General features: G+C 42.7%; 1 protein-coding gene across 38 annotated transcripts in view; it reads right to left on the bottom strand.

Moving 5' to 3' along the window:
* The window catches only part of CLASP2 (cytoplasmic linker associated protein 2), a 245503-nt gene that overhangs the window by 4631 nt on the left and 218372 nt on the right, over nucleotides 1–22500 (bottom strand). For all 38 annotated transcript variants that reach the window (XM_075586316.1, XM_075586315.1, XM_075586318.1 and 35 more), the window contains 4 exons: nucleotides 9668–9864; nucleotides 8417–8545; nucleotides 7811–8017; nucleotides 903–1019 (listed from right to left, as the gene is read on the bottom strand). In XM_075586316.1, coding sequence (XP_075442431.1) covers nucleotides 903–1019; nucleotides 7811–8017; nucleotides 8417–8545; nucleotides 9668–9864 — 650 coding nt within the window. The remainder of the gene's footprint in view (nucleotides 1–902; nucleotides 1020–7810; nucleotides 8018–8416; nucleotides 8546–9667; nucleotides 9865–22500) is intronic.

Raw genomic sequence — 22500 nt, 5'->3', positions numbered from 1 at the left:
AAAGTTTGCTCACCCCTGATTTAATGTTTTATTTTTTAAATAAATTAACTGTTTCTGGTCGAGTAGGTGACCTGGAAACCTTACTTTTTAGGGGGTAATTCTATATGGTTAGAAGCGGCCGCTCGAACTGTTTTCGCCCGAAAATCCCCACTGACCTCATGTGAATTTTCAGACAAAAACGACCGAAAGGCCACTTTACTATATAAAATGAATACTATAATCGTTAAAATGTTAATACATATAAACAAGAGCTGATACTGTATATTAATATTTTTATTAGCACATATCCTTGATTCCTAAAATCAATATTTCACATTCTGCGGAGCATTGCATGATTGTATATTAAAATATATCTTGCACCAAGTAAGAAGAATCAAAGCAATGCTGTAGACTGTGTGTTTGGATAGGTTGTTTTAATATAGATATTTAATTCTTCATAACAATTTATGCAAAATAAGGGAGTAAAGGAGAAAGTATTGCATGTGGAATGTGAGTAAACTTTCTCAAATATGACAAAAAAAAGGTTAAGTGCAATTATTTGTTCCTTATCACTTGGTGTTCATCGTTAGATCATAACTCAAAAACACAGGTGCTGTGGTTTTAATTACCTGCGTAGAAAATACACAATGTACACGTAAAAATGATAATGTGAAATACAAGAGTTTGAAATGGGGTAGGGGAGAAGACCCCCAAATAGCATGTGCTGAGCAGCAGATATTGTAGGGCTAAGGGAAGCTTTGGGTTGGCCTGTTCAGTCATTTTGATTCAAAAGATGGTCCCGTGTTTTTTAAAAATAGAATGTCTGAAAATGACAACTTAAATATAACTGTCGTGTTGACCTATAACAAAAAGAGTGGTTGTCCAAACACAATATTGCATAACCTTATATTATACACACTTACTTTACTGCTAGGGAGTTGACCAAGATGAGGTTTGAGGTCATCACCAATTACTGCATGGACAGCTACCAGGCAGAAGACGCAAGCTTTACGGACACTGCTCTCAGAATTATCATAGCCCTAGAAAAAGAAACACCGTACATTGCTTTACTATGAATTCAGACTCTGTGTCAGAACAGACGTTTGAAGACACTCTTGCATAGTTCTATATACAATTTGGTATTGTACTGTACATTTGGTATTTGGTACAATTTGGTACTGTACATGCTGCAGTGTGCAGGTAAGATTTGTATATTCATGACTTCTGTAAGCACCCAGATCGGACAGAGTATTTTCAATACCTCAAAAGGTAACAAAGCTACAAAAAGGTAAACAGGTCATACATTGAAGATATTCTAGTAACGGTTTTTATCTACAGTAGATGCAGAATTCTTTGTTTGCAGGCCCTGATACCATTAATTTGACCAACATAAACAAAATATATACATATGACATAAGTAAGCCGAGTAAAGGTGTCCATGTAATCCTGAAACCTTATACAGGTATTACCTGTGACAGAACATTATTGAGGGGAAAAAATATTTTCTAGAAAAGAAAAATCCTACTTCTTTGAAAAGATTTGAAATGCACATAACATTCTCCCATCAGAGGCGGAATAAAAAAAAATACATTGGATAGATGAAAGGAAACTTTTAGGGCTGGGGAAGTAATACAGAGAATTGGGGAAACTGTGGAGGCAGGTGTAAAGGTGTATTGCAACTTCAAAAATATGAAGCTATAAGTTGTAAATGAAATAATAATAAAAAATAAAAAAATCATTCAAGAAATATAAATGTTCAGAAAAGAAAAAAAGAAGATACAGCTGATCCCAAAACACTATCAGTACATATTACTACTTTTTAAGGGGGTTACTGTTATAAACTCAGAGGGCTTTTTTTGTTTCAATTTTTTTTATTAGGTACACTGGCGACACACTTTATTCGAGCTTGGCTAGTCCCACGAATTCGGGTATACCCGGGTGTATTGAGGTTTGTGACTGTTTTCTGCCCGAGTGCATTGAGTTATTTTCCAAGCAGGGATTGAAGCATTTTATTCCCGCTGGCTGCAATACTGCACAGTATATATATATATAAACTGCATTACAATTCATGAATTTATGCCATCTGGTAGACACGCGAAGCATTGCAGCCTATTAAATCCTAATCATTATCATTTAACAGATCAGCCGCCCATCAGCCAGGCATGAACCCAGGCTGGGAAGGCAAATGCAACGGGGCTTGTCAGAGGTTAGGAGCGGCGCATTCCAGGTATCTGCCAGGTACATACCGGGTATTTGCTCGAATAAAGTGTGTCGGTGCAGTATTGATACAGTACACATAGTCACAGAAATATCTTGATACAATGGCGGATTTCGGCGCAACTGCGCATGTCTGACTCAGAAAGGCTGCTGGGATACTTCAAAGAACTTTATTGATCCAACACACAAGGGCTAACACCGCATTCTCCCCCTCAACGCGTTTCACCCTTAGGAATAGGGCTTCGTCTTGGAGTGGGGAGAAGCGGAAGCTGCCTACTCAAATACAGAAAAGCCCGCGAAAACGGGTACATAAACATTAAAACATTAACCCCTCCAATGCTTTTGCCTGTCACACATGTTGTCAATCAAGTAACCAGTACTATATACTTATTTCATTATTAAACTTATGACAATATAATAGCATTTTAATAAACCATATGCTGTTTAAACTCAGGTCAGTCATTGGAGATATATAAAAATAAATAAAAGGTTGCTGCAAACACTGCTAGTGCCTTGTTTAAGTCCCATAGATTGCAGTAACAGCTTATGTTCTTTCATTGTGTATATGCATACAATTATACTCAAACACATATATTAGAAATATTTACTAAGTAAATTATTAAGCTGATTACACATCATAAATTGGGCTCCAACCAGGTGTTTGAATAAGGGAAAGATGGGGGGGGGGGGAGGGGGGGAGGGGGAGAGGTGGGGGAGGGGGTGGGGGGGGGGGGGCAAAGGTGGAGGGGAGGGGGGGGAAGGGGAAGGAAAGGGGAGGGGGGAGGGAGAGGGTGATGGAGATAGGCAGTAGGAAATAGTTACAGAGGAAAATCTAATAAACTGTATGCCCTCACTCTAGGGGCATTACATCTTAATATTCATTAATTAAAATTAAAGAAAACAACGTAGATCCCAATCAATCAATAATGCGGATTTTTAGGACTCTACTGGTAAGTCTGGACTTACCAGTAGAGTCCTAAAAATCCTAAAAATCCGCATTATGGAACATCTTAGATTAATTAAAAAACACGACACTACACATCCGGTACCATTGCATTTTAATGTCTGTCCGTTGGGTTCTGTGGAGAATTTCAAATGTTGTGCCATTGAACACATTGTGCTACCACCTCGAGGAGGGGATAGATTAAAGATTTTACATCAGAGAGAGGCACACTGGATACATACACTTAATTCTCTGCAGCCCAACGGACTGAACATTGATTGGGATCTACGTTGTTTTCTTTAATTTTAATTAATGAATATTAAGATGTAATGCCCCTAGAGTGAGGGCATACAGTTTATTAGATTTTCCTCTGTAACTATTTCCTACTGCCTATCTCCATCACCCTCTCCCTCCCCCCTCCCCTTTCCTTCCCCTTCCCCCCCTCCCCTCCACCTTTGCCCCCCCCCCGCCCCCTCCCCCCCCTCTCCCTCTCCCCCCTCCCCCCCCCATCTTTCCCTTATTCAAACACCTGGTTGGAGCCCAATTTATGATGTGTAATCAGCTTAATAATTTACTTAGTAAATATTTCTAATATATGTGTTTGAGTATAATTGTATGCATATACACAATGAAAGAACATAAGCTGTTACTGCAATCTATGGGACTTAAACAAGGCACTAGCAGTGTTTGCAGCAACCTTTTATTTATTTTTATATATCTCCAATGACTGACCTGAGTTTAAACAGCATATGGTTTATTAAAATGCTATTATATTGTCATAAGTTTAATAATGAAATAAGTATATAGTACTGGTTACTTGATTGACAACATGTGTGACAGGCAAAAGCATTGGAGGGGTTAATGTTTTAATGTTTATGTACCCGTTTTCGCGGGCTTTTCTGTATTTGAGTAGGCAGCTTCCGCTTCTCCCCACTCCAAGACGAAGCCCTATTCCTAAGGGTGAAACGCGTTGAGGGGGAGAATGCGGTGTTAGCCCTTGTGTGTTGGATCAATAAAGTTCTTTGAAGTATCCCAGCAGCCTTTCTGAGTCAGACATGCGCAGTTGCGCCGAAATCCGCCATTGTATCCTGACTTCCTTCTGACGGTGGCACGCAGGAGCAGCCGAGGTGAGCAGGCCCCAGACCGGAGATGCAGGTGTGGTAAGTAACCAACAGCCCCCTGCACCGGTCAACTCTGTGGCCAAGCGGAGCTCCCTCATGCGCTGCCCCAGTGTCTGACATATCTCAGTTTGCCACTCTGCACACAGAAGCGCAGGACAGATCCCCACATTCACAGAAATATCTTGGCCTAATACAAGGTTTTTAATTTTGTTGACATTATCAGGGAAAGTCTCAACGCTCTCCCGACCCTTCTCCTTGGGTCGACATGGCTAGCGTGAGGGTGCAAAACAGAAAGAGGGAGGGGGGAAAAGAGCGGGGTGGGGGGACTCTATCCTCAGTTTCCATTGATGGGTTTCTCTCTTGTCTCCTCTATTGCCCCCTAGAGGTGTGTAAAGTTTTTAGTCTACTGTTTGGGTCAACCATGGTTCCCATGTCTTGTAGGATACCGTAGTCCTTTTCAGAAAGGATGATAACTTCTCCATTTCCATCACCTCTTGTATCCTTTTTTTTTTTACTGTTTGCTTAGGTGGGGGAGACACCTTCTTCCATGAGGCAGCCACCGCACATCTGGCCGCCATGAGAATGAAGGAGATTCATTTTCCTGTTGGTCGGTCAAGTTTCTCTATTGGCCTGGCCAACAGGTTGGCCAGCGGGTCAATGGGTATTATGAGGTCTGTGACCTCTTTTATTATATTTTGTATGGTTTCCCAATATTTCTGAATTTCCGGGCATGACCACCAGATATGGGCCATGTCACCCTTTTGACCGCAGCCTCTCCAGCATAGATCGGAGGCCAGAGGGTAGATTTGATTTATTCTGACTGGAGTAAGATACCAGCGAAACAGTATTTTGTAAATATTTTCTTTGATTGTGGTACATATGGAAGTTCCTGAAACTGCTTCCCAAATACTTTCCCAATCCTCTCGGTCTATAACTATATTCAATTCTGCTGCCCAATTAAGCATGTAATCATGGATGGGGGCGTCTGTCGCCCTCTCCAATTCTGCATAAATTTGTGTTATAAGACCTTTTTGGTGGGCTGTTTCCTTGCATAGCCGCTCAAAACCAGTGAGAGGGGGAAATTCCAATGTTGGGGATAGAGTTTGAATAAAGTGTCGAATTTGAAGGTATTTGAAGATGTTCAGCCCTACTATTTGATATTTGTTTTGTAATCTTTGATAACTCAGGAACTGCCCTAAACTCAGGAAGTCGGCAACCGCCCTAATATTTTTAGCCGTAAATTGGTCGAATTGTCTGGGCTCACAGCCAGGTGGGAATTTGGGGGTTTTAAGAATTGGGGTAAGTTGAGATTTAGGCGCCGTGAGCTTGAATTTGAGTTTGCATTTCGTCCAGGTCTCCCATGTGTGTCTCATTGGACTTAATTTGAATTTACTATTCTGCATATCTTCCCTGCTCAGGGACCAAAGGCATGCTGGCAGAGAAGGCGTCCCGGCGTATTGCGTTTCTATATCTAGCCAGCAATATTGGCCTGGGTCTGCGTTCCAAACTACTACCTGTCGCAGCTGGGTGGCTTGGTAGTATCTAGTAATATCTGGGACTCCAAGGCCCCCTCTCCCCCTTGAGGCCAGTAAAACTGCCCTGGCGAATCTGGGTTTTTTACCCTGCCAGATAAAATGAAAGATTAGTTTTTGGATATTCTTTAATTCTGAGCCAGGGATGTGGACCAGGAGAGTCTGGAAGTAGTATAGCAATCTAGAGAGTATATTCATTTTTACCGAGATCATTCTCCCGATCCATGATATTTGGTGTCCTCCCCACTTACCTAGGTCCTGTCTAATTTTCCGAAATAAAGCTGGGTAATTATGTTGATATAGAGATTGGTAGTTCCTCGATATCTTGACTCCCAAATATTTGATACAGGAGGAGCTCCATCGATAGTTAAAATTTAGTTTTAAAAGTTTCACCTCTGGCTCTGGCAGGTTTAAATTCAGAGCTTCGGATTTGTCACTATTAATTTTATATCCTGAAATTTTTCCGAAGTCTAGCAGTTCTTTTTGGAGGTTGGGGAGGGAAATTTGGGTTTTGGAGAGTGTTAAGATGACATCGTCTGCGAATAGGGATATCTTATATTGCTTAGATTCCCTTCCATAAAGTGGTGAAACGTTTTTAGTAGATGCGTGGATAGTGTGGGCAAGAATCTATTGTAATAGACATTGGTGAAACCGTCAGGGCCAGGGGACTTAGAGGGTTTTAGCGCTTTGACCGCCTCTTCCAGTTCCTCTTTTGAAATCTCAGCGTTGAGGACTGTGTTTTCCTCCTCTGTCAATGTAGGGAGGTGACATTTGTCTAAGTACTTTTTTATAGATTCTGATGCTATCGGTTCAGGTCGGCCATTTTTGGATCTTAGGTTGTATAGCTCGGTATAATATTTAGTAAACTCTGCTGCTATTTTGTTATCGCTGTATTGTATCTCACCAGATCTATTCTTGATCGAAGTTATTTGGGATCTCTTTTGTATTCCTCTCAGTCAGCTAGCCAAAAGTCTGTCAGCCTTATTACCCTTATCATAGTACTGTTAATTGGTCCATTTGAGGGCCTTCTCAACGTCTTCTAGCTGGGCTTGTTTAAGTTTTATTCTGGCTGCGATTAGAGCTTTATATATTCTTTTTGAGGGGTTAGTTTTATGGGCTTGTTCTAGTGTCCTAAAGTTATCTGTAAGCTCTCTAATTAGCGTCTGTCTGACATTTTTCCTATGGGATGCAATAGAGATAAATTTACCTCTAATTGCTGCCTTATGGGCCTCCCATAGGATTGCCGGGGAGGAGACTAATCCTGAGTTAAAGAAGTAGTCCTTAAGTGAGGTTCTAATCTCCCTCTCTATCTCAGGATGATTCAGAAGGGAGTCGTTTAACCTCCAACAATAGGCTGTGTTTTTTTCAAATGGAACTGATAGGGTCAAGGTGATTGGGGCATGGTCGGACCATGTAATCGGGCCAATGTCCGAACCAATGGACGCCTCCAAGACATTTTTGGTTACCAGAAAATTGTCTATACGGGAATAGGTCTGGTGAGGTGCTGAGTAAAAGGTGTAGTCCCTGTGGCCTTGATGTTGGGATCCCCACATGTCTACCAATGAGAACTCACTCAATATTCTCCTGAACCTTTTCCCTGTGAGCGGGTTGTACGGGGGTGACCCATTGCGGTCGATCTGTCCTCGGTGGGGTTTAGGACCATGTTTAGGTCCCCGCCCACTAGTATCGATGACAGATATCCCGGGTCAACGCCCACGAGAACAGTTTTTAGAAATTCCGTTTGATTCTCATTAGGAGCGTATACATTAATCAGAGCGATTGCCGAGCCCGCCAAGGAGCCGTATACCACCAAAAATCTACCCAACTCAGAGGGCTTTTAAAGATTTACCAAAGACTTAAATAGATGCTTTCCCTACATTGGCACAAAAATGCATTTTACACATATCTCCCTACCTTTTTGCAGAACAGGATAAGAGGGACTGCAAATTTGTGTGCCGGCTCAAGTGCAATACCCTTCAACACAAACAAATCTGTGGACCTGCCAAAAGATTTCTCACCTGTATTAAACCTGGCACAATTTCAGGCAACAGCTGGGTCAGGACTTCTTTCGACACTCTCTCTGTGACTTTTGTCTGCATTTTTATTGCAGCTAAATTGATTGGGTAATCTGCAGTCTGAATAATTGGACACAATACTTTGATGCACTGATCTGGGCTAATGGAAGTGGCCAGTGTTGATGCAGCTTCTTCTGCAGCCCGTACCACCTAAACAAAGAAAGAAAAAAGACATTTGGATTATTTGGAAAATGATTATTTTCCATGGTTATATCTATGACCTTTTGTTTTATTCTAATTATATAATGAAAGATCAATAAAAAAAATATATTAACATACATACTGAAGAGCGGGAAGAACAAGGACCATAAGTGAGAATTCCTTTACTGAAGAAGCATGATCACATTGTAGAAATACAGATAATTAGTACAAATCCATAGGACCAAATTCATAACTTAAAGCTACCTATTAACTAAAATACTAAAATATTAAAGATGAGGAAATTAATTACATTGATTATTTATTTAAATAATGTTCTCAACAAAAGGACATTTTTTTCGTGACCGTTTTGAAAACTGTTAAATCACAAAATAAAAAGCGTATTCTTACTTCCTTATTAGGATCCTTGTGAGCCTCCAAGGTCTTCATAATTGTGAGTTCGGCATAATTCTTAAATCTTGATGGCTGGTTTTTTAGTATTTCTCTCAACACCCTCAATGCCATAGCACGGATTGCATGCTGGAGCACAGAATTTTAAGTAATAGTGTTAGAACTCAAATAGATAAAATTCCTGCAAGCATGAACAATTGTAATTTGTGTGTTCTGAATACTTTTTATACAGGTACTGTAGGACATTCAAAGTACTGCAATGTAGCAGTTGCTCACATTTCAGTACTGCACCTCTAAGAAAACAGCACCCTTTTGCCATTTTTTTTCTTTTACGAATCTCCACATTATCTAAGAATATGGGATATGTGCCAGAAATGGCTTTACAAACCCTGACATTTGATCTCTCAGATATCATCACAGTACACGGGAAGGTAAGAGGCACTCCTCTAAGCTTGCATACCACTTACAATGGTGCGTGCTCGTGTCATAAGGGGTTAATCAGTATTGTATCAGTATGCATTTGAACAAAACTAACATTGAGGTCAAAAGATACAGACAGACAAGAATTGCAGGTAAAAAATTGCATTAATACTATCTCAACATAATGGACAAAAAAAAACAAAAATAGCCTTGGGGATGAAACATGTTACACATGTAGCATGTGTTCGTGCACCCCCTGACACACGCGGCCAATCTATACAGAATGGTGTCTTCTGCCGCTGGCACGTTATGTCCCCCCGCTGCAGCATGCCAGTGGGAGCATTAACAGCTGCAACGTCTGTATGTGGAGATTGTCAAGACACTTTTTTATGCAGCTATTGCATGCTCTACCTTTTCACCTAAATTCATTCATATATCATTACCAAATTCAGGAAAGCTTCCACCAGATGGCAGGATACATTGTGCTATGGTAACTTATTGTGCAAGCAGAAACATGTTTTAAGTATTTCCTGTTTTACATGCAATATATTGTTTGGTGCCAGTTACCATTGCAAGAAAACTGTATGCATTAATACAGCAAAGTAATTATATTTTGTACCTATAATCCCATGAAACAACAATAAACATATTTAATCACAAAGTACTTTACAATTATATTTCAGAGACATTCATGCAGCTCAGGTAACTTAAAATGTGCATAACCACACAGGGGTGGAATACTGGGTCACATTTCTTGAGTTCTAGTCTGTACGGTTACCTTGAAAAGAGTAAGCAGAGGAAAAAGGCAATAAAAGAAAAAGCTGAACTTGCCTCTTTGTCCCCAAGAGTTTCAAGCAAGAGAAGTAGAATGGTTTTGAAGTGTTCATCCCAGACATTAAAAGATTCTTCATGAGTACATCTCATAAGCTCGCAGAGCGCCGCCTTCCTCTCCTCTACGCGTTCATTATGGTTAGAGAGCTCTTTAAGCAGTTCTCCGACTAGTTCAGAGTAATCCTGGGGAATGTCCACTAGAAAACAAAAGCATTATACCACATAAATGTCAATCTCTACGATTTAGCAGAAAGAAAATCACCCAAGTCAAGCAAAAAAACAAAAAAAAAAAAAACAAAGACAAAAAACTTGAGTTATATCACAAAAAATAAAGCGAAGAGGTGATAAACCTCATGTGTCAAGAGACTCAGTTCTCTCTATAGGGCATTAAGTACTTATTTTAATTTAGTAAATAAATGTTTGCATGTTACATTTTTTTCATATACAATCTGAGTACCACAACTCTTTTTTAGTTATAAACCCAAGGTACCACTACCTTTTTCTGTTTACACACTTAAATCTATGGTACCTCAACTGCAATTTAAAGCAGAAATCCCACCTGGGATTTTAACATAATTGGAATCAGGGGCCCTCCGGTGCAGAATGGTGCTATTTTCAGCACTGGTGACACCCCCTTGTCCCAAGATTAATTACCTTGATATTTGCCAATACCGGGTTTTCTACTGGGTAAAAAATATGGCCGTTCAAATCTCTCAGGAACCACAGGCCAATAGGAAGTCGCAACGTCATCTGTCACGGCTTCCTATCTGATCAACGGAAATGGACATATTGTATTCTCAATGAGAAGCATCGACACCAAGAAAGGTATTTATAATCGGTAAGATAGAAGACGTCTATCACCATGTCCATTTATTTTCTTATTGCTGGTTTGTTTTGTATCATCACACATGATATCTTCCTTATTTCTCACAGTGGACATGTTAGTCCTGATGGACATAGAAAATAAATATAAAACAGTGTCGTAAATCCCAGTCATAAATCAGTGTTCCTGATGCCGAAGGGGACCTTTGTGACATTGGACCTGAACATGGTTCAAATCTCAGTGTCAGCAATTCTTGTGACCTAAAACAAATCCCTTTATTCCCCAGTGCCTCAGGCAGGGACTCATTGTGCCTGCAAGATCCTATACATAACACAAAATGATTCTCCAATCCTTCACATCATCACTGGGTAGAAAAACTACTACACATTATTTATAAAAAAAACAGGATACGTGATGCAATAATGTGTCCTGTGTCGTCAAATCTGCACATGTTCTTTACATGTGGCTAACAGTGGGCTGACTTCACCCTCCTCCTTATACCAGATTCACAGACTGGCTTCACTGTGAGTTAGAGCTGCCCAACAACTTTACAGATTATTACACTGATCTCATAGTTTCCAGCAACAAAGGAACTTTGGTGGAGTCCCCTCCCCTACTGTACTGATCAAGCTTTTATTTATTGTTGGGCGATTTGCCCAATTTATGTAAATCAAGAAAGTGATTTAAACCATTTGCATAATTTTATGGTAGCCCTGAAGTTCACTCTTTCGACGAAGCCCTGAAAGGGTCAACACAATTTCACTGCCAGATGAAAGGTAAGTTCAGAGTTCAAAATCTTCATTATCAATTTCTCACATCTGGTTTTATTTAAACTGCTTCACATACAGCAATAATGGGGTTAAATAAAACACAATGAAGTCTAATGAAATGTCACAATTTGTATAATACTAAAGATAACCAAAACATGACATCTGCGTGAGTCAAATATAATCACCTACCCAACAGAAAGTTTAGTCAACACGCTTGTGTTTCAATCACAAACATTCACCGAACAGCAAAAATACAGCAGAGGTATAGTACCCGGCTCTTTTTTCTGCTGTTGGAACCACTTTGATCCAGCTGACATTTGTGAGAATTCATTTGAAAAGACCTATTGTTTACACAAGCTTAGCTATACAGGAATTACAGCAATAGCCGTCGACATATTATTTCTGTTTTTGCTGTTCTTGCTAGTTTTACTAGTCTGTACACCAATTATGATTATGATTTTTAAACAAAGGTGGGGGGAAAAGTGAGGAAGATTAAATGTGTTCTTGCATTTAATCCTTCACAACTTTATCTTTTTATCAGGGACAGGACCAGAATAACTCCAGGGGCTGTGCTTTAGGGCTGGGACCTAGTGCGTCCGGCGGCCGTGTGAGCGTTCCCCACCAGCAGGGGAATCCTCCCGAGCAGGTCCCAGTCCCCCCTCGCTGCTGGCTCACTGCGCGCTGTGACGCGTCAGCCGCCAGGGGATGCAAGAACATTGTGAACCCGAGCGGTGACGCGTCACGTGGTGCGCTGATGAGCCAATCAGCGGCGGGGGCGGGAGCTGTCATCAGGCAGCTTCCTACACAAGGTAGGGTGTGTGTGTGTGTGTCGTTTGTGGCATTTGTGGCAGAAGGGGGAGGGAGCTGCTTACCTTACAGCAGCAGCTCCCTCCTGCAGCCCGAGCCCGTGGAGGGAGTGGGGGGGGGGGGGGGATAGCGGGTCCCTCCGCTCAAACCAAGCCCCCCCTCCCACTCCCGCCCCGGCTCCCTACAGACCGCATATCGCGGTCTGTGTCTGTCAGCGCCCGCCTGTCTGCAGTGCGGGCGCGCTGACTGAGGGAGCGGGGCCTTAGCCTAACTCCTAGTCAGACAAGCTACCAAAAGTAGATGATAAAGCTGCGCAATAAGCTGTAATCATCATAATCTCCTTTACCACTGCAAAGTTGCCACCTTAGCTGGTTAAAATGGCTGCTGCCAATAACTCTCCCTGCCACCCCGGGGCTGTCAAAAAATAAACATGGAATCTAAAATTTTAATATATAAATAAGAAATACAGTATATATATATGTATATATACAGTGGTCGACAAATCACCAAAAAATCTACTCGCCAAACAAAAAAATCTACTTGCCACCTAGTACCACACATGTGCTGCTTGGGCCAATAGGAGCTCGCCACGATGTTAAATCCACTCGCCCGGGGCGTGCAAATGTATAGGTTTGTCGAACACTGTGTATATATATATATATATATATATATATATATATATATATATATTTTTTTTTTACATACAAAGGATACGTGGGCTGGGGATCCACTAAGTTTTCAGTGGGAAAAAAAAATATCACTATTTTTTAAGCGGTTCTGCAGTTCTTCTAATATTTAAAATATACCTATGTCGTAATAGAAATGCTTTAAAAGATTAAATAATGCCTTGTATCAGAAAATAGCAAATGAACTTTAAAAATATCTAAAACCTTGTTTTAACCTTAAAAATCAAATATACTGTACATTGTACAAGCATTTAATCAGATCCAAAGCTTTAAGGAAATCGCAGCAATTAGAAATTATTTTCTGTTATATAAAGCCTACCATGCTATAGAATAAAAAATAAATCTTAAATTGTTAAAAAAAAAAAAAAAAACCTTTTTCTTCTTTAAAACAGAGATCTAACCCTTTTTTTCTTCTATAAAACAGATCTATGTATTTAACATTTACCACCCGCTGCATGCATTCTTTCCTGGAGTCCTAGCCCATATCGTACACAGAAGTACAGGTTGTCTCATTAACTTTTGTCTGGGCAATCAATTATATTTTAAAACTTAGGCACTATGACATCATTATGGACAAATAAGTATAAAGCACTAGCAAGTCACTAAATCCCTCAAGTATAAGTACAGATGCAGCGGCCATTATTTTAACAAATCACGCGGTGTATCCCTCGGAATACCCATGTTATGGTGCGGTATTTCTTCCAACCGTACCGCCTTAAGACGCGAGTGCATAAAATGGAATTTTTGTGTTCTGGCTTTTAAACACCTGAAATTGACACAGTAGCACAGTAGCACAGCATTGAACACATTACAATTCATTCATTTCATTGCATTTAATTGCACACAATCCATGAAATTCAAACAAAGCAACCACGATAAACACGTGTGCCTGGGGCAATTGGCCGCGCTCATGCCGCTTGAAAACAGCAGCACACACGTGATTTGTTAAAATAATGGCCGCTGCATCTGTACTTCTAGTATACGGCATAGTTTAAATGTCCCGGTCATGTGACCGGGATATTTAAACATGGTGGATACCGGCACCCCATACTGGGGCCTGTAACTCGGGAAGTAGGGGCTCCCCGAAGCTGAAATTAATGCGGTTCAGCTCTGGACACCCCCCTGCTTCAATACTTTGTTATTAAAGCAGCGCGATCGCCTATTAGAGGCACGAACAGAGAGTGACTGATTCATCTACTTTCAATGCTCGTGTATTCCAGACTGATGCAGCCCGGTAGGATTCACAGAGTGGGAGTCTGTGACAGGGTGAATGAAAGTCACCAGCCATATACCTGGCAAACCTATGTTTAGGCTTGCAGTGCAGCAGTGACGAGGTTAAGTTTCAATTGAGAAGGACTTCTTAATTAGTCTGACCCCAGCTGCATAATCAAGGTGTTTTAAAACCCCCAGGCTGTACACACATGCAAGCTAGCTGGTCAGGAGACAGGACTGAAATACTGAAGAGATTACTGCTATAAGGTCTGTTTTTCAAAGTACATGTGTGATGAACTGTCTGTGTCCTGCATGCTGAAGAGAAGCTGCCTTGTTTTCTATGCTGAAGAGAAGCTATTTAGTTTTTGTCTGCTGAAGAGAAGCTGGGATATTGCTACGTTATGTGCGGCATGTCCGGAGTGCCAGCTAACTAGTCCCAAGGGACAAAAACCAGGTCCTTTGGTTCCTCTACCCTTGGTGTCAGTTCCCTTTGAGAGGATTGGGGGTAGACTTGGTAGGACCTCTAGAACCTTCTGTGAAAGGACACAGGTTTATTCTTGTAATAGTTGACTATGCAACAAGATATACATATAACTTGTGATATACCGCTCACCACAGTATCAGAAAAAATCATAAACATCATAATTACAGTCGGTGCAAAAGGGATAAGGATAACAGACAAAAACATACAAGGAGACAGAGATTCTCCAGCAAGAGATCCCAGTTAACTGCACAACAGGACTGAAAATATGTTAAGGGTTCAAATACCTCACCAACATATAGGTAATTAGGCTCTAGAGGGTACCGTTAAGTGACCGCTCCCAACACTGTGGGAGGACAATTACCACTAAAACTGCCCATAGGCAAAAAATAATAAATACTTTATTGTTAAACAAAATACGACGCAGTAACACATACTCAAGACTAATAAAAACACTTAAAACTTGTATACTTAACCGGGTGGATAAGGGTTCAGGGATCTCTAGGGTAAATCCAGAATAGTAAATGTATATCCCCTACTCTAATTGAGGTAGTTCACATGAGACACTATTGGGAAATTTAGATAAATAAGCATAGCAATAGTGTTCCTAGTCCCAATATAAAGTGCTGATAATGGTAGAGCTGATAGGCAGTGTGCTGTAAGTACCTCGATGCAAATCAGCAATCAAAGTAAGCCGAATAGAACCAGCATAGGGTGCAGTGTATCGAATAGTAATATGCCTGTCAACATTGATACACATGGGTAAAATGTCGCAACCCAGCCCACAATAAGTATCCAGTGGGAACACACGAAACACTGTTAAATTAGTTCCGATCGAACGCTTGTACTCATAACATATGCATAATATACCTGCATCGTTCAGACCCAGCTCTACCCGCCCTATCAGCTAAGTTCAGGAACAACCTCACCCGTGGTTCCTCCTATACGACGTCAACGATGACGTCATGTAGGAGGAATCACGGGTGAGGTTGTTCCTGAACTTAGCTGATAGGGCGGGTAGAGCTGGGTTGAACGATGCAGGTATATTATGCATATGTTATGAGTACAAGCGTTCGATCGGAGCTAATTTAACAGTGTTTCGGGTGTTCCCATTGGATACTTATTGTGGACTGGGTTGCGACATTTTACCCATGTGTATCAATGTTGACAGGCATATTACTATTCGATACACTGCACCCTATGCTGGTTCTATTCGGCTTACTTTGATTGCTGATTTGCATCGAGGTACCTACAGCACACTGCCTATCAGCTCTACCATTATCAGCACTTTATTTTGGGACTAGGAACACTATTGCTATATGCTTATTTATCTAAATTTCCCAATAGTGTCTCATGTGAACTACCTCAATTAGGGTAGGGGATATACATTTACTATTCTGGATTTACCCTAGAGATCCCTGAACCCTTATCCACCCGGTATACAAGTTTTAAGTGTTTTTATTAGTCTTGAGTATGTGTTACTGCGTCGTATTTTGTTTAACAATAAAGTGTTTATTATTTTCTGCCTATGGGCAGTTTTAGTGGTAATTGTCCTCCCACAGTGTTGGGAGCGGTTACTTAACGGTACCCTCTAGAGCCTAATTACCTATATGTTGGTGGGGTATTTGAACCCTTAACATATTTTCAGTCCTGTTATGCAGTTAACTGGGAGCTCTTGCTGGAGAATCTCTGTCTCCTTGTATGTTTTTGTCTATGCAACAAGATATCCTGAGGCGTTCCCCCTGAGAATAGCAACGGCGAAGCAAGTAGCCAACAAGTTGTTGGAGCTGTTCTCACGGGTTGGACTTCCCCAGGTTATGTTGACAGACCAAGGTACAAATTTTGTGGCTAAACTGATGCAGGATGTCTTAAAATTACTAGAGGTCAAGTCTGTTCGGACGTCGGTCTACCATCCACAGACTGACGGATTGGTGGAAAAATTTAACCGAACTCTAAAAGGGATGCTGAGGAAATTTGTAGATTCAGAGAAGAGAGCCTGGGATGAACTTCTCCCTTTTCTGCTGTTTGCAGTGCGGGAAGTTCCCCAAGCCTCCACGGGATTCTCTCCATTTGAACTGCGGTATGGCCGCCAACCCCGGGGTATCCTAGACCTCCTAAAGGAGTCCTGGGAGGAACAGCGGTCCCCTTCTAAGAATACCCTGCAATATGTATTGGACCTTAGGAAGCGCCTAGATGTGGTCGGGCACTTTGCAAGGGAGAATCTTAGATCAGGACAGTCAGGAGAGACATTACAATCAGAATGCTCGCATGAGAGTGTTTCACCCAGGAGACCAGGTGATGTTATTATTACCCAGTTGCGAGAGTAAACTCCTGGCCAAATGGCAGGGCCCATTCGAAGTACTCCGCCGCACGGGTGATGTGGATTACGAGATCGCTCAACCAGGGTCCAGGAAGGGTAAACAAATTTACCATGTGAACTTGCTGAAACCCTGGAAGATGCAGCAGTCTCTATTCATTCACCCGGTGGAGGAGGAAACGGAATTGGGTCCTCAACCCTCACGGGAGAACATCGTGGGTGACGATAAAATCCCAATGGGTAGACAGTTGTCCTCTGAACAAAAAGAGGACTTGTTAGAAATAATTACACAATTCCATGATGTTTTTTCTGATTTGCCAGAGCAAACTAATTTAATTTCACATGTGATCGAGACAGCACCTGGGGTAGAATGAACGCCACCAGCCATACCTGGCAAACCTATGTTTAGGCTTGCAGTGCAGCAGTGACGAGGTTAAGTTTTAGGTGAGAAGGGCTGCTTAATTAGTCTGACCCCAGCTGCATAATCAAGGTGTTTTAAAACCCCCAGGCTGTACACACATGCAAGCTAGCTGGTCAGGAGACAGGACTGAAATACTGAAGAGATTACTGCTATAAGGTCTGTTTTTCAAAGTACATGTGTGATGAACTGTTTGTGTCCTGCATGCTGAAGAGAAGCTGCCTTGTTTTCTATGCTGAAGAGAAGCTATTTTGTTTTTGTATGCTGAAGAGAAGCTATTTTTTTGTGTGCTGTATATTTTTAAGGCTCAATAAAGAAGCCTTATCAAGAGAACCCGCGTGTGTGGTTGCATGTACCCTGCAACAGAGTCCAATTCAGAAGCAGGGACCCCCACTTTGTTAATCCTGATGAGCCATTCCCCCCTGCAAGCACTGTGCCGTGAACGCTCAAATCTTGGTCCACGGTTCATCAACACATCCTGCGGCTGCTGATAGATAGGAGATGCTACATCTGTATCTAATAGGATCAAAAGGAAGAGCGTAGGTGGTGTTTTGGTATGTATCGCCCATAGCTTTTATTTATAACACACACACTCACACTACCGTGTTAGCCGAGCTTTAATAATCAAAAATGAATAGACGATACCGTTCTGTGGCTAACGAAACGCTTTTATTTGTGCGAGCTTTCGAGATACACTGATCTCTTTTTCCGGCGGTGGTACATTGAATAAAGCAAGCAATTAAACGTAAAAACAGTGCGTATAAGAATGTTATCTGTGACTGAAACCTAACCCCATCCCCCATGTAGTATGCGATTTATGACTTGAGGTGTTAAATAGTCCCTGAATATTAGTGATGTGATGTGTGTTTGTATGTATGCATGCATGTATGTAAATATAAATTTCTAAAGAGCCCACAGTGTATACAGCGCTTTACAAAAGGTGTGTGTGGAGTGGGAGTGTATATCAATGGTGCTGGTAGGTGTGGAAATGTAAGAGGCTGTAGCATTACTAAAAGTGTGTGTAGCTACTATGTGGTCCCTATTGGTATATAGGGATGGAATTGCATAGAGTATTTGTATGTGTAAGAGACAGCTGTGTGTGCATACATATAGCGCAGTATGTATAGACATGGCCTTTAGCACTCATGGGAAGAGAGTTCTCTCATGTCAGTAGTGACTCATAAAACTTTGGTCTCGGTTTAGGCCATCGTTAAGTGTCCCGAACAGTTGCATAAATTTGTATTCATGCAACCGTCTCTATTTCGGTGTTCTAAGATTACCTTTGAGTATGGCCACCTTCAGATCGTTCATCTTGTGGCCAGAGTCACCATGAGCAGGACTGCACTGTTAACATCTCAGACTATACACCAAATCAAGCAGAGTCCTCTGTATTATCAAAGGGTCTCACATTCTGCCCTATCAAGCCTATGGACAAGATTGAGCTGTGCAGTGACCTGGAAGAGTACTTCAGAAGACTGCGTCTTAAGGAGTTCTTCCATGACAGACACGACCAAGATAGTGACAACACTGCAGAAGGAGAGGACCGCTGCACTTGAGCAGGGAGAAACAAAAATCCAACTGGATCCCACAAACTGGGCGCAATCCCAAACATCAAAAGCTTTAGACAGTACATCAAAAGCTTTAGACAGAGCCAAAACCACCAACCTGGACAAAGTAAGGAAACAAACGTATAATCTGACACTGATCGAGAGGGGAGCCATATAATCGCTAAAGGCCAACCACAACATAACAATCAAACCTGCGCACAAGGGAGCAGTGGCCATAATGAACACCGCAGATTACCTGCGGGAAGCGCACAGACAACTCTCTGATGCAAAGTATTTGTAAGGAATCCACTACTGGCTTTGACTATAGCCGTGCAGACCTGTGCAGTTGCAAGCTTCCTCTGGCAATCTATGGCACAGGTGCTGCCTCTCATTGCAGCTTCTGCGCTGTGCTCTTTCATTGGAGGAATTCTCGCACACCCTCCTCCTGTGATTGGATCTCCGCCCTTTATATTCTAGGCGTTGGCTCTGAACCAGCGCCGAGCATAACTATTCCTACCTCTATGTTACTGTCTCTGCCACAAACCACCCCAGGCCTCTCTCCTAGCGTTCTTACCTTCCAAGTTCCTGAGTATCCAGAGGCCTGGTCCTGGACGTCTGTGCTGAAGCGTTGTTGCCAGCACTGGCCTGCTGCTATCTCCTTGCAGTGGCCTACCCCGGACGTCTGTGCTGAAGCGTTGATGCCAGCACTGGTAACTGCTGCATTCCCTCCTAGCAGTGGCTACCCTTCCTGTCCAGTGGCCTGCCGCTATTCTCCTGTAGTGGCCTATCCTGGACGCCTGTGCTGAAGCGTTGATGCCAGCACTGGTAACTGCTGCATTCCCTCCTAGCAGTGGCTACCCTTCCTGTCCTGCGGCCTGCTGCTATTCTCCTGCAGTGGCCTATCCTGGACGCCTGTGCTGAAGCGTTGATGCCAGCACTGGTAACTGCTGCATTCCCTCCTAGCAGTGGCTACCCTTCCTTTCCTGCGGCCTGCTGCGATCCTCTTGCAGTGGCCTGCCTTGGACTTCTGCGCTGAAGCGTTGGTTCTTCCCGACGCTGCCCTGCGGTGAACTTCGGCCAGCCTGCTGTCTCCTCCTGTTGAGATCGGCGTCATGGGCCGAGGCCGCTCCTCGCGCAGAAGCCACCCCCGCGCTCACGCTCCTAAGCTGAAGCGGGGCACTCCTGATTTCCTGTTGCCGAACTCCTGCTTCATTAACGACGATGCTGCCTTCTCCAATCCTGACCCTGCGATGTACGACTACGAACTGCGCACTCTGGATCAGTCTGCGTGGACTAAGGTCGTGATTATATAACCCCATCTCAGCCCCGCGGTCCAGTCCCGGTTTGTGGCGAGCATCGGCGTAACAGTATTACATCAAACTGTAGTAGGATCCAACAAAAAAAATACATGGGAGAACTCGACAGGATCATTAAAACACTCCCGATCTACACAAGAGAACAAATTCTGGACCGGATACCAGCTAACCCAAAACCTGGCACATTCTACATGCTCCCTAAAATTCACAAAGAGTGTAACCCTGAGCGACCTATTATCTCTGGATCTGGCACACTGACTGAGAATATTTCTGTCTGGGTGAAACGCATTCTAAAACCACTTGTCAGGAACACACCCAGCTATATCCAGGACACCACTGACTTGCTTAACAAACTTAATGCCATTGGTCCCCTCCCAGCAGGAGCACTACTAGCAACCATGGATGTAGAGTCACGTTACACTAACACCCCTCACAAAGATGGGATTTCAGCCAGCAGATACTTTCTGGGACCGCAGGAGCCACTCACAGAAACAGTGACTAAATGTATTGAATTTATTCTGACCCCTAACTACGTCACATTTGAAAATGACACATACCTCCAGACAACCGGGACCGCTATGGGCACTCGGATGGCGCCACAGTATGCCAATCTGTTCTGCGCAAAACAGGAAAGTGACTTTCTCTCCACCTGTCACTTGAAACCCCTTACATACCTTCACTACATCGATGACATTCTCCTGATTTGGACCTGACACAGCAGAGAGAGGCCAGCGGATTACAGCCTTGAGATCGGATTTCATAAACCGTGGATATAACCACAGAATTGTAGACCAGCAAATCCACAAAGCCATCAGAATACTAAGAAGTGATCTCCTTGAATACAGACAGAAAGAGACAAGCAACAGGGTACCTTTAGTGGTCACATATAACCCACACCAAGAAGTCCTACGCAAGATCGCCAGGGAACTACAACCCATTCTCCATGAAGATACAAGACTGCAACAGGTCTTCCCTGAAACACCCTTATTACCATACAGACAACCTCATAATCTCAAGAAAATTATGGTGAGGAGTGAAGTATTCAACAGTACAACTGAATGTGGGACAAGACCATGCTAGGAGGCAAGATGCAAAACCTGCCCAATGCTCCACACAGCGGGCACAATACAAATACCACACAGGAATATGGAGTACAAAATCAGAGGAAGGTTCACCTGTTCCTCCAGCAATGTCGTGTACCTCATCATGTGCATGAAATGCCCATGGGGCTGCTACTACATAGGTGAGACGGGACAGCGGCTAAAAAAGAGAATGAATGTGCATCGCCACAGTATCACACGTGGAACAAGAGACTGATATGTCGGCGAACACTTCTCTTACTCTGGCCACAAGATGAACGATCTAAAGGTGGCCATTCTCAAAGGTAATCTTAGAACACCGAAATAGAGACGGTTGCATGAATACAAATTTATGCAACTGTTCGGGACACGTAGCGATGGCCTAAACCGAGACTGAAGTTTTATGAGTCACTACTGACATGAGAACTCTCTTCCCATGAGTGTTAAAGGCTATGTCTATACATACTGCGCTATATGTATGCACATGCAGCTGTCTCTTACACATACAAATACTCTATGCAATTCCATCCCTATATACCAATAGGGACCACATAGTATCTACACACACTTTTAGTAATGCTATAGCCTCTTACATTTCCACACCTACCCATACCATTGATATACACTCCCACTCCACATACACCTTTTGTAAAGCACTGTATACACTGTGGACTCTTTACACATTTAAATTTACATACATACAAACACACACACACACACTCTTACATTACTAACATTCTGGGACTATTTAACACCTCAAGTCATAAATCGCATACTACACAGGGGGGGGGGGTGTTAGGTTTCAGTCCCAGATAACATTCTTATATGCACAGTTTTTAAGTTTAACCTTGCTTGCTTTATTCAATGTACTACCGCCGGAAGAAGAGATCAGTGTATCACGAAAGCTCGCACAAATAAAAGCATTTTGTTAGCCACAGAACGGTATTGTCTATTCCGTTTTGATATATATATATACAGTGTTCGACAAATGCACCTCCCCGAACGCCCGGGGTGAGTGCATTTAACCCCTTGTCTAGTGCCGCTGCTGTGCTGCGGCTTATTTCAAAATGCCAGGACGCGATCAAGCGGGTCACCTAGCAACGCGGGACGCCGGAAGAATAGCCCAGCCGCAGACATCCCTTGGAGGCACTGCAGTGACGCTACGCCACGCACCCCCATACAGGGACTCTCTCCCGCACTTTAAGGATCTCCTAGCAACTGCCGGGACCAGAGGCGGGGAGAGGCCTAGAGATTGTGGCTGGATGTGTCTGCGGAGCGGCGCTGTGTGGCTGGAGGAAGTTGCTGCTGCTGCTGCCTCCGTGTGTATTGTGGGCGAGGCAGACGGAGGGAGCCCCCCCAGGCTGGATTCCCTCACTC

The sequence above is a fragment of the Ascaphus truei genome, chromosome 2 (assembly GCF_040206685.1).
Source record: "Ascaphus truei isolate aAscTru1 chromosome 2, aAscTru1.hap1, whole genome shotgun sequence".
Lineage (NCBI taxonomy): Eukaryota > Metazoa > Chordata > Amphibia > Anura > Ascaphidae > Ascaphus > Ascaphus truei.
This window is presented reverse-complemented; position numbering and strand designations above follow the sequence as displayed.